At 40.3% G+C, this 13,682-nt stretch overlaps 2 protein-coding genes across 2 annotated transcripts in view; one reads left to right on the forward strand and one right to left on the reverse strand.

Annotated features, from left to right (window-relative positions):
- The window catches only part of LOC132515376 (kinesin-like protein KIF28P), an 82,821-nt gene extending 79,885 nt beyond the window's left edge, over nucleotides 1-2,936 (forward strand). Inside the window, exon 23 of the mRNA XM_060141822.1 lies at nucleotides 2,294-2,936. Within this exon, the coding sequence (XP_059997805.1) occupies nucleotides 2,294-2,446 (153 nt within the window). The 3' untranslated portion in view covers nucleotides 2,447-2,936. The remainder of the gene's footprint in view (nucleotides 1-2,293) is intronic.
- A 1,986-nt stretch (nucleotides 2,937-4,922) lies between these two features.
- Nucleotides 4,923-13,682, reverse strand: part of SCCPDH (saccharopine dehydrogenase (putative)) — a 40,887-nt gene continuing 32,127 nt past the window's right edge. The window contains 3 exon segments of the mRNA XM_060128334.1: nucleotides 4,923-5,556; nucleotides 6,624-6,705; nucleotides 7,962-8,073. Coding sequence (XP_059984317.1) covers nucleotides 5,451-5,556; nucleotides 6,624-6,705; nucleotides 7,962-8,073 — 300 coding nt within the window. The 3' untranslated portion in view covers nucleotides 4,923-5,450.

Raw genomic sequence — 13,682 nt, forward strand, 5'->3', positions numbered from 1 at the left:
CCAGATGATTCTGCCTTAAACTCAAGTTTGAGAACCACCTTTCTAGACATCCTATGTATGTAATGAATTAACTTCTCTCCTACCTATCTAGAATGGTACTAGTTATACACCATTCTTGAGAGAACTGGGAAAATAGTCACTCAAGTCATTTTCTGTTCTGTAGTTCAGATGATGGACCAGCTGAAAAATTCTGTAGGAACCCAAGCACTCGTGCACTGGCTGTATTTTAACACCATCTTCCATAACAGCCCCCAAATGGAAACACCTTAATGTACACCCACAGAAGATTAGTAACTTATGGCACAAATGGCCAAAAGACAGGCAAAATATACTGTTTAGGGCTGCATTCTAGGTGGCGAGAAAATGATTATCACACAATTTAGGTTAGTAGTTGCTTCTGGGGGGTAGAGAAATGGGTGTGACCAGGAGGCGCTCAAGACGCAGTGTGCTTTCTTGAGCAGGTATGTTCACTTTAACTGTACCTACGCATACATTTAGGGTACTCTTTTGTTTGTACACCTCACAATAAAAAAGAAGGAAAAACCAGTGTGATAAACACGCTAAATATAAAGTTATAAGCCACAACCTGGGAGAATCTATGTGTATTATTTGTCATCAAAGATTAGTATCCAGAATATATAAACTACATACTTTTTTTAAAAAAATATATTTATTTATTTATTTTTGGCTGCATTGGGTCTTCATTGCTGCACACGGGCTTTCTCTAGTTGCCAAAAGTGGGGGCTACTCTGTTGAGGTGCGTGGGCTTCTCATTGCAGTGGCTTCTCTTGCTGCGGAGCACCGGCTCTAGAGCACAGGCTCAGTAGTTGTGGCGCATGGGCTTAGTTGCTCCGCGGCATGTGGTATCTTCCTGCACCAGGGCTCAAACCCGTATCCCCTGCATCGGCAGGTGGATTCTTAACCACTGCGCCATCAGGGAAGTCCCTACATACTTTTAAAATAAGAGAAAGACAACTCCTTCTCTTTGTAGGAAAACACACTGGAAAAAATGGCCAAAGTATCTGAGCGGGCATTTCACTAATAATCAGGGAAACAGAAACTAAAACGAGATACCACGACACACTATCGGCCCCCTGCCTGCTCGCGTCTCTGTGACCACCGTCACCTCCTCCACCGTTGCTCACTGGCGCTCTGGCCACAGTGGGCCCTGCAATCCCTGCTCAGGGATACCTGCTCCTATGGGGCAGAGGACACATCAACCAAATCTCAGTGGGAGAATCCCCACCCAACACAGTCCTGTGCAAACCTCAGAACTTCTACAGTATTAAAAGAATATATACCATACCAATCTCAAATATTTGGATTATCTCACCAATTTTCCCTGTTGGCAGTAAGTAAAGGGTCATTTAGGCAGCCTTCCTGAAACAGGACATGCTCCTAGGTGACTTGTCGCCTCTGGTAGCAGCTTTCAAATGCAGCTTTCTGGCCCAAAGGGAGAACCCGCTGGGCACCCCACTCATGTACACACACAGTACTTTTACTGTAATGAAGTGAGTCCACTAATATTGAAACCGAGCAGGATGCTGCGGGGCCCTCCTGAGTACAAAATCCCCTCTGTGTCCCCCGTTTGTTGTTTATAAAGTCTTTAGTCTCCTAGACCTTCCCTGAGTTCCAAAGAGCAGATTCAAGCTGTTACTAACTAGGCGAGTGAGGGAACGCAGAAACAATGGAAAAGCAAGCCCAACATCATCTTTTCCATGATTGTTAGCTTAAAGTAATGCCTTGACTTATGACCCCAAACTGTGGAGATAATGTCCTGTGGCTTCAACTGGCTGGCCCCAAGTGGACTTAAAATTGGTGACACTGGGAAGATCAATTAAGAACTGAAACTCCTGAACCATCACGAAGTAAATAACAAAATGCCTCAACCATTGCTTTTGCTTTCTCCTAAAAAGAAGTTAAGGGATCACAAGACCATGATTTACTAGTTTGCTTTGCAGGAACACACAGATCAATCACATTCACCAATGACAGACACAACGAGTCCCAAGACAGTGCTGGGAAGTCTGCAATTGAAGTCTTACAGGAAAGCTGAAATCACAGAGACCCCCTCCCCTTTACTTTTTTTTTTTTTTTTAAAAAACCCTGCACCCCTGGCCAGCCAGCAAGATGGATTTGAGACGAGTCTAGGTCTCCCATCTTTAGGGTTGGTGCCTCCTTGACTAATACAAGTTTCTCTGCTCCAAACTCCACCATTTCAGTTTGGCCTCACTGTGCGTCGGGCACATGAACTTGGGTTTGACAACAATATTGTTCTTTTCTTTATTTTTAGGAAGACGATCAAATGCTTCGACCATTTGTACACCAGCAGTCACAAATGTTAAAGGACTTTGGGGACCTACTTGAATCCAGCTTGTGGAAACTGAAAAATGATGTTGCTCTTATAGTGAAAAAGAAGAGAGAATGTTTATTGCATATGGAATAGTGAGGCTACACCAACTGAAACATTTGAGCTTTGAGTTGGAAAGATTATTTGTGTAGCTAATAAGCTTAATTAACTTGGCTCTCAGAGCTGAATTGTGGACTCAACCTAGTCAACCCATTTCCCACTCACTCAACCTGTTATACCACTTTTAAGCAAAACTCTTCTTCAATTTGATTTAAATTCATGTAAAAATGAATCCATAACCAGGGTGAAGGTGAGGTGGGAAATATGAAAGGTGAATGGTCAGCACTCTGAGCTCTGGGATTGACTGCCTGGGGCTGAATCCATCACTAATCAATTGTGTGGTTTGGGGCAAAGGACTTCCCCTAAGTCTCTTTCCTTATCTGTTACAGGGGAACGGTAACAGTACTTACTGCAGATGGTTAACAAATATAAAAGAATATAAAGAACTTAGAATGTGCTTGGCACACAGAGGAATTGATAAGCAACTGCCGTTAATATTTTCATGATTAACAGCTCCAAACTTCAAATAAAAGCTCTTTTGTAAGTTTCTTGCTGTCTCACCTAGAGAATGGTTATTTCATGCCCCTCATTTTGTATCCTTGTTCTGAACAAATTTGATATTCTACCTCCACTTATTTTCTGTCTTCATAGGTTTATTTGAAATAGGTTCAATTCATTAAGCATCGTTAAGTGCCTGTACTGTGGGACCTGTTCAGTGCAAGGGCCTGGGGTGGCAGAGGTTAAGATTTACTATGACATCTGCCGGGAATTAGTCAATCTCGAAGAGATCTTGATTCCACAAAGAACTGAGATGAGTCTTAGTTAAGTCCCACGGGCACTGAGTGCTCTGGGGAAAGGCTTGCAAAGAAAACTTTTGCGGCCTTAGACAGACTAACAATAGCAGCAATAACAGAGACTTATCCAGGGCTTACTGTGTGTCAGACACTAATCTAAGTGCTATACATCTGTGAGCTCATTTAATTTTCACCATAATTCTATGAATTTGGCCCTGTTACTTTCCCCATTTTGAGGCTTTAAAGGTTAAACAAATGAGGCTTGTCCAGGCCACTGTAAGCAGTGGGCTGACTCTGGGACTGCATTCCTAACCAAAGGCCTGGGACCTTAATATGCAGGACTGTCCCAAGGAGCAGTTTGACTGATTTGCATAAGAACAGGAAGGAGGCAACAGAGGTGACAACTCCAATACTTGCTCCCTAAAATATAAAGTTAGGGGCACTGAAACTCTACTGGCAGGAGAGGCTATCAAGGGCTCCAAGAGGAGTCTCCCTGGGAAGGCAGAGGCATCTGGGCTGGTGACTTCAGCTTACTACCAGGACCCAAGGGCTTATGGGAGGGGCTTGGGTTTTGCCTGTAGCTCAGGTCCTGGCTGAGTGTATGCACATGAACTAAAATATAACCTGTAACCCTGGAGCCCAAGTGTGGAGCTCCATGTTGGTGATGGCAGGGACAAGGGTCAGCAAAGCATCATAGAACCCAGGAAAGCCTTTGTCCTTGAGGCAGGATAGCAGTGAGGCCATGGGAAGCAGGAACGACTTCTACCTCTTGGACTGAGACTTAAAGCTCTTGGACAATTTGCTTGAGGCAAGTAAATATACTTTCTGCAAGTGAGCAGGTGGAGCCTTGGAGGGTTAGAAAGAATATCAGGACTAGACACTTGTACCTCAAGCTGGAGGACAGGGTCACACAGGTGGTCATATATCAGCATCAACACTAGAGCACAACACAGCACACGTTGCAAAAGTGGAAAGATGCACATGGAGTCTCAGCCAGTAGCTCCCAAGTGCAGATCTAAGCCACGGATTCCTAGGGCCCAACCGTCATACCTCCTGAATGCAAACTGCTGGGGTCCGCTGGGGAACCTATATTGTTTGTGGTTTGGATATGCAGCTAGTCATGAGATCTCTTGCTCTTGTCCATCTTCCTGATTTTAGAGATGATAAAACCTCTTCTAAGGTCCCACAAATTAATGCACAGCTGAGACCCGATTCGACCAGCCCTGGGCAGAGGAAGCAAAGTTAGGATGGACAGTACTATCACCAAGGATCTCCCTCTTCAAGTTAAATAGACCCTCTTTCTTTTGTACAGGCAGCACAGATGGACCTCCCAACATGAATAAGATTCCTATCAATGTCATGCCTCTCACTGTAGAGTAGAAATTCCATGAAGGCAATGGCTGTCCTCTTTACATAATGAACGTAACAGAACACTTAACGTGTGTTTATTATATGCTAATTACAAAAGGAAAAGTCCTTTGCCTTATTTTTGGGCTTCAGTGGAAACCTGGTTAAAATATAAAAAGTAAATTAGAGAAAAATTTTGCTTAGGCAGTGAAAATCAATAGAAACTTAGCAGCTATATCCTTAAACCTAAGGCACACAGGTACAGAACCAGGGAAAATGAATGATAAGCCCAATTATTAGCAGTACACAGACCACTAAGGAAGCACATTTCTACCACTACTCAAATACACAGGCACGTCCAAACACAGAACCACTGTTCAATTGACAATCCTTTATTATTAAACTTAGGTAAGAGTCCAAAATCAGTCAGCGTGGATGCGCGAAAAAGTAGGCTAAAATAGCAAAAACTGCAGTTTCATTTGGCAAAGGCCTACACTATGCAGAGAAATTCATGGGGAAGTGAGATCCCATTCAATATCATGGCGAGGAAAAGAGCAGTTGCCGTCTTACATGACCACCAGCCTGGGCGTGTCAGCCACACAGAGAGAGCCACCCATCCCACCCTCTGATCTTCCAGCTCACTTAAAAAACTGACCTTGAATTCTTCAATGAAAAAGTCAAATATTAATTTTTTCTCACAAGCAATAAAATCACAAAAATCAGCTAAGATTTGAAATTTATGGTAAGCTGGTACAATTCCCTGCTTGTACTATATACATATTTTAGATATGACAATCTTTTCCACATACAGTCAGACAGGCTTATAGAAGAATTTCAAATATCAAATTAAAAAGCTGTTAATTCATGCATTTTATGACTTCGGTTAATTATTCAAACGTTTAGACTTCAGAGCTGCTAATGACACTAAATTCAATGCCACGCTGGTTGAGTCTGTCAATCAGCTTTGTTCTGGAGAAAGCTGCTCCAGGAGTGAAGACCCCACCCCTGTAAGACAATAACAAGATGAAACAGTGCACAAAGCCCAGCTCCAGCCCTTTCCTCTGCTAGTGTGATTTACTGGAGGACTAGCTATCGAATCAATGCAGAGCTTATGAAAACCTGATTCTTGATTCCATAATGGACTGGTTTTGGTTCCATTCCTAAAATCAGCCAAATGAGCAAGGAGCTATTATTCAAAAGTAAACTAGTACCCAGCAAACCCATCTAGGTTGGTTCAGTGACTAATGAGACTGTTTCCATGATACCGGTGTGTGTGTTGGAAGGGGCACACTGAGGGTTATTAACCCAAGTAACAGCTGCTGTTTATATAAAGTCAGCCCTTAGACTCAGGAGGATCAAATATGCACATGGGCAAAATAAATTTAGGTAATCAATTATTACTAAAGCATAAACAAGACAATTTGGATGAAAAAGAAGTTTCTTTAAATGTAATGGGTAACATTTAGAAAATGCTAAATATTTTCAAAGAGTATACAAATATTTGAAGAAAATTTAATTAGGTTTCACTTTATATAATTTTTATGTTTATTACTTACTACTGTTTCAGGTCAGACCTAAATTTATTTGTTTCTAAGCCTGCAGGCCTATGCTTATTTGTAAAGTTGGCCTACTTTTAGGGTAACAGCTATATGCTCCAGAAAGATAGTTCACTTGATACTTATCTAGCCAGGATGCCATGAATCAACTCATGCTTGGGGTCACGGCTCCCACTGCCAGCTGGGTATCATTCAGCATGGATTAGGGGCTCCTGCCAATAACATTTAACTACAGGGACCTTTTTTTGAGTAGCTGACTTTGGATCTGAGTTATTTTCAGGAGGAACTGAAGCATGGCTCTCAAACTTTTCTGTCTCCTCTCATTTACTTCTGCGCTGTTCCTAGAGGCCAGTAAGGAACCGTCCTTCTCACAATATTAAGTTTACCTCTATCTTTGGATCAAAGGTACTGTAAATGCTTATGTACAAACCCAATGCCTGAAAACTGAACCAAGATAAGCTAAAGTATAACATAAATGAAAAAGATATCTTCAAATTTGAAGAAAACCAGACTTACGCCTTAGGAAGATCAGAGGTGTCAGTTAGTAGAGTTATGGCTGCCTGGACCATGGCTATGGGGGTAGCCACATAGCCAGCTTCTGCAGATAACAGGTGATGAAAGAAAAAGAAAGTATTCATAAAATATGCATTCAACAACACCCAAAAATCAAATGGTAGATTTTATATCTAAGTATCAGTGTACAGAATTTCCTCAATAAATACTCTGTTCATGTAATAACAAAAATAACAACATTTATATAGTACTTATTAAGTGTCAGGAACTGTATTAAGTGCTTTAAATCCATTAAACTCATTTAATTCTCCTAACAATCTAGGCTAGTACTATTTTATACTGATTTTACAGATGAGGAAACTGAGGCATAGAGAGGTTAAGAGACTCATTCAAATTCACAAAGTTAGGTAGTGTTTGGGCCAGAATCACATGCAGGCAGCCGGCTCAAGTCCACACTCTTACCAATAATCCTAGGTTTCTTGTTTCTCTATTCATACACTACACTGATCTTTCTCAATCAAATACATCAAACTTCACTTTTAAAAAAAGACTCCATTTCTTAAAGAACAACTGAGTAACTCTCAAAGAAGTCTAACTTTAAGAAGTAACTTTAAAAGAAGTCTATAAACAAGGAGAACATTAGTGTTTATATTCATGTTAAATAACAACATAGCTTTTCTTAAAAACCCAGGTGGAAATTTGAAAAAAAGGCAAGATGCAAAGATATCTTTGCTATTGGGCTTGATTAAAACTGCACAACAGACCCCCTGTGATCTATTAGGAATGATGGTAATTAAACTTATACTGTAATTCACAAGTGGGATTGTCTCTGTACAGTTCTCTAAAATTTACAGCATAAGTTATTGAATGTTTTGGAGTGATAGTCCTTTTTAACTATCTATCAAAACTTTTACCTTGCCCAGAAAAATGCACATGTACACACACTTTACAATGTCAGGGTGATCCAGACTCCAAAAAAGCTTGGATCACAGCTTTGATTATGTTATAACTACACTGCTTTAAAGTGACCCTTGACTATAAAAATAGAACAGATAAATATCAATCAGCCCCTTGTCTTCTTAATATTAAAAATTCCATTCAGAATTACTGAATCATACTGAAAGAAAAAAAAACAGTGAGAGGGACACAACAATAAAATTGAATGATACCAATAATTCCAATCCTTCTTTTGACAGAATTATTTATCATTATTACTTAAATAATTTGTGCAAAATTTATTTCTAAAATAAACTTTAAAAAGAAACTGCTGTAATAGCACACCACTTTATAGCTTAAGACAATGTAAAACTCCCAAGCATTCTTAAGTCACATGTGAAATACCTGGTCCTTTCACCTGAGTACAAATTCTGATATTTGGTTTGTTCTTATCAGGACCAAAGCCTTGGCTGTACCCTTGACCAAAAAATGTCAACGTAAATGATGAGGCATCAATCTGAGGAAAAGAAAGCAAAGGGTTTATTAAATAAATATGTCGTTTCCTCCTTGAACACAATAAAACCTACTAATATACTTCCTATAACACATTTTCAATAAATAAAAAAATCAATATTCTATCTGTCAGAATATCCCGTCATCCTTTACTTAAGCATGGAGCAAAAAATAATTCTTTGAAAAACAACAAGTTTTGCTGACTGGAGTGATGTTGAGAGGAGGGAGTTAGTGAGGAATAAAGCTGATATAAAGATGAGTCTTAGGTTGTGGCTGAAAGAAGAACAGCACCACCAGAATAGGCAGTTTCAGAGGAAAAGCTGGATGGAGGTAGTTTTCATTTTAGGATAGAATATGGTACTTGGGCTTTAGATATCTGTTTGAGGTGACAAGACAAAAAAATAGTTAACAAGTAACGGCAGTATGGGCCTAGGGTATAGATATAAAATTGCTCCACTTAGAAGTGTAAAAATTTGATTCAAAAATTAAATTATAGAAGATCTATCCAAGCATCTGTCACAATCACTAAATTTAGAAATAAAATAACAAAGCCATGGTGAACAAATTTTTATTAAGTATCAACCAAGGGTCAGACACTATGTTAGGTCCTGAGACATAAATAAAGTATTAATAAAATTAAAAGAAAAGAAAAGAAAAAGAAAAGGCATTCCTGGAGCTTACAGTTTAGTGTGTGTGGAAATATATACATATATATACACACACACACAGATACACATAAGAGATCTAATAACAATATGAGACATGAATTAGAAGTGCAGGACTAGTTTAGCAAAGAGCATTATTAAGTTTACTGAGGAAGAGGTGAGCGCATGTGCGTGAAGTTTATTACATAGAAAAGTAAGGTGAGTACCAGAAAGGAGAAACCATTATTTAAAGGCAAAACCAGACAAGGATGCCACAAGAAAAGAAAATGACAGCCAGTATCACTGATGAACATAAGTGCAAAAATCCTCAACAAAATATTAGCAAACTGAATTCAACAATATATTAAAAGGACCGTATACCATGATCAAGTGGGATTTAGTTTAGGGATGCAAGGATGGTTCAACATCCATGAATCAGTCAATGTGATATACCACATTAACAAAATAAAGGATAAAAATCATATGATCATCTCAAATGCAGAAAAAGCATTTGACAAAATTCAACATCCATTTATGACAGTCTCAGCAAACTGGGTATATAGAGGGGATATACTTCAACATAATAAAGGCCATATATGACAACCCATTGCTAACATCATACTCAATGGTGAAAAGCTGAAAGCTTTTCTTCTATGGTCAGGAACAAGACAAGAGTGCCCACTCTTGTCGACAGTATTCAACATGGTACTGGAAGTTCTATCCAGAGCAATTAGGCAAAAAAATGAAATAAAAGGTATCCAGGGCTTCCCTGGTGGTGCAGTGGTTGAGAGTCCGCCTGCCGATGCAAGGGATATGGGTTTGTGCCCCGGTACGGGAAGATCCCACATGCCACGGAGTGGCTGGGCCCGTGAGCCATGGCCGCTGAGCCTGCGCGTCCGGAGCCTGTGCTCCGCAACGGGAGAGGCCACAGCAGTGAGAGGCCCGCGTACCGCAAAAAAAAAAAGGTATCCAAATTGGAAAGGAAGAAGTAATACCATCACTATTTGCAGATGACATGATGTTATGTATAGAAAACCCTAAAGATTCCATCAAAAAATCAGAACTAAAATGAATTCAGTAAAGTCATGGGATACAAAATCAACACCCAAAAATCTGTTTCATTTCTATACATTAATGAACTATCAGAAAGAAATATTAAGAAAGCAATCCCGTTTACAAATGCATCAAAAAGAATATAACATCCAGGAATAAATATAACCAAGGAGGTGAAAGACCTACATGCTGAAAACTACAAGACATTAACAAAAGAAATTGAAGACCCAAATAAATGGAGACAGTCCATGATCATGGATTGAAAGAATATCATTATAATGTGCACACTACCCAAAGCAATCTACAGATTCAATGCAATCCCTATCAAAATACCAATGGCATATTTCACAGAACTAGAACAATAAATCCTAAAGTCTATATAAAACCAGAAAAGACTCCAAATAGCCAAAGAAATCTTTGCAAGAAGAATGAAGCTGGAGGTACCATGCTCCCTGATTTCAAACAATATTACAATGCTATAGTAATTAAAACAGTATGGTATTGGCATAAAAACACGCACACAGATCAACAGAATAGCACAGAGAACCCAGACATAAACCCACACATATGTGGTCAATTAATTTATGACAAAGGAGCCAAGAATATTCAATGGGAAAAGGACAGTCTCTTCAACAGATGATGTTGAAAAAACATAACTAGACTGCTGCTTACACCATACACAAAAATTAACTCAAAATGGATTAGAGACGAATATAAGACCTGAAACCATACACCTCTTAGAAGAAAACATAGGCAGTAAGTTCCTTGACATAGGTATTAAAGATGCTTTTTCTGAACTTGACACCAGAAACAGAAACAAAAGCAAAAATAAACACGTAAGATTATGTCAAAGTAAAACGCTTCTGTGCAGCAAAGGCAACCATGAACAAAATGAAAAGGCAACCTACTAAATGGGAGAAAATATTACAAATCACATATCTGATAAGTGGCTATTACCCCCAAAATATAAAGAACTCATACAACTCACTAGCAAAAACCAAACACTTGAACTGAAAAATGTGCAGAAGATCGGAAGACATTTTTCCAAAGAAGACATACAGACAGCCAATAGGTGCATGAAAAGATGCTCTACATCATTAATCATGAGGGAAATGCACATCAAACCACAATGAGATATCACCTCACACCTGTTAGAATGGCTACCATCAAAAAACTAGAAATAGAGGAATGACCAAGATGGTGGAGTTTAGGAAGTCCCTGGACACACCAAAATTATAACTATATACAGAGCAACTATCAATGAGAACAACCTGAAGACTAGCAGAAAAGATTTTCAACAACTAAAGATATAAAGAAGAAACCACAACATGATGGTAGGAGAAGCAGAGATGCAGTGTAGGCAAGACCCAAACTCCCAGGTAGGCTACTCCCAAATGGGAGGATAATTACAATTACAAGCATTCTCCCCAGGGAGCAAGGGGTCTGAGCCTCACACTGGGCTCTCCCCAGCCCGGGGGTCCTGTACCAGGAAAACAAGCCCCCAGAACATCTGGCTTTGAAGGCTAGCAGGGCTTGCATACAGAGAGCTGGAGGGCCATAGGAAACAGGGATTACACTCTTAAAGGACTCACACAAAATCTCACATGCCCTGAAATCCAACGCAGAGGTAGTAATATGAAAGGAGCCCAGGTCAACCCACTTGCTGATCTTGGAGAGCCTTCCAGGGAGGCAGAAGGGAACTGGGACTCCCTCTGGGGACAGAGATGCTAACGGGAGCCATTTGGGGGCACCTGTTCTGCCATGAGGACACTGGTGCTGGCAAGCACCATTTTGGGGTCCTCCCTCTATCTCATTAGCACCAGGTGCTTCCCTGCCCAGTAGCAGACCAATACCAGCCCTGGGACTCCCTGGGTCCTGCAGCCAGCTATGTTGGGACCCCAGTACTGCCCACCCCAGGGGGGTGGCACCAGCCTGAGCCCCCTGGATACCTGGCGCAGCATGCCATGACTTGGCCACACCTACTATCAGGCTGGTACCAGCCCAGGACCCCCAGAGCCCTGCAGACAGCCTCTCCAGGTCCAGGCCATGCCCATCAGAAGGGCAGTAGCCTCGGCATGAGGCAGGGCCTGGCAGCCATCTGGGGGCCAGCTCTGCCTACTAGTGTGCCCACAGTAGTCAGAAAGGCCCATACAGCCCACATAGGGGGCACTGCTAGAGCATATAGCTCCAGTGACCAGTGGGGAGTATGCTGCTAGGCCCCACTGAAAGTCTCCCACAGGAGGCCATTCTCCAGGATTGCAAAATGTAACTGACTTACCTAATATTATACACAGAAATAAAAAACAGAGACATAGGCAAAAGGAGGCAACAGAGGAATGTGGTCCAAAAAACAACAAAATAAAACACCAGAAGAACTAAGATAAGTGGAGATAAGCAATCTACTTGATAAAGAGTTCAAGATAATGATCAGAAAGGTACTCAAAGATGCTTGGGAGAAGAACGGATGAACACAGTGAGAAGTATAACAAAGAGTTTGAAAATATAAAGAAGAGCCAAACATAGCTGAAGAATGTAATAACTGAAATAAAAAATACATGAGAAGAAATCAACAGTAGATTAAAGATACAGATCAGTAAACTGAGAGTAGTGGAAATCATCCAAGCTGAACAGAAAAGACAATGTTTAAAAATGAGAACAGTTAAAGATACCTCTAGGTACTAATGTACTAATTTACTAATATTTGCATTACAGGGGTACCAGAAGGAGAAGAGAGAGAATGGGGGAGAACTTATCTGAAGAAAAAATAGCTGAAAACCTCTCTAACTTAGGAAACAGACATCCAAGCCCAGAAAACACAGAGGGTTCCAAACAATATGAACCCAAAGATATCTACACCAAGACATACTGTGATTAAGATGGTAAAAATTAAAGATGAAGAGAGACTCTTACAAGCAGAAAGAGAAAAGCAAGCAGTTACGTACAAGGTAACTCCCGTAAGGCTATCAGCTGACTTTTCAGCATAAACTTTGCCAGGAAGAAGGGAGTGGCATGACATATTTTAAAGTAATGAAAGGAAAAAACCTACAACCAAGAATACTCTACCCAGCAAGGCTATCATTCAGATTTAAAGAGAAGTTTTACAGACAAGCAAAAAGCTAAAAGAGTTCAGCACCACTAAACAGGCTTTACAAGAAACATTAAAGGGACCTTTCTAAGTGGAAAAGAAAAGACTACAACTAGAAATATAAAAATATGAAAGGAAAAATCTCATCGGTAAAGGCAAATATATAGTAAAGGTAGTAGACCAACTACTTGTAAAGCTAGCAGAAAAGTTAAAGGACAAAAGTAGTAAAATCACCTATTTTTACCGTAAGTAGTTAAGGGATACACAAAATAAAAAGATGTAAAATATGATTTCAAAAACATTAACATGGGGCTTCCCTGGTGGCACAGTGGTTGAGAGTCCGCCTGCTGATGCAGGGGACACGGGTTCGTGCCCCGGTCCGGGAAGATCCCACATGCCACGGAGCGGCTGGGCCCGTGAGCCATGGCCGCTGAGCCTGTGCGTCCGGAGGCTGTGCTCCGCAACGGGAGAGGCCACAGCAGTGAGAGGCCCGTGTACCGCAACAAACGAACAAACAAACAAAAAACCAAAAAACATTAACATGGGGTAGGGGGGAGTAAAAATGCAGGGTTGTTAGAAATGTGTTCGAACTTAAAGAGATCAGTAACTTATAATAATCACAAATATATACAGGGTGCTATATATAAACCTCATGGTAACCCCAAACCAAAAATCTATAATAGATACACACACACACACAAAAAGAGAGATCCAAACATAACACTAAAGATAGTCATCAAATTACATGGGAAGAGAGAAAAAGAAGAAAAAATCAAAAAACTACAAAAACAACCAGAAAACAATTAACAAAATGGTAGTAAGTACATACCT

The sequence above is a fragment of the Lagenorhynchus albirostris genome, chromosome 2, assembly GCF_949774975.1.
Source record: "Lagenorhynchus albirostris chromosome 2, mLagAlb1.1, whole genome shotgun sequence".
Classification (NCBI taxonomy): Eukaryota; Metazoa; Chordata; class Mammalia; order Artiodactyla; family Delphinidae; genus Lagenorhynchus; species Lagenorhynchus albirostris.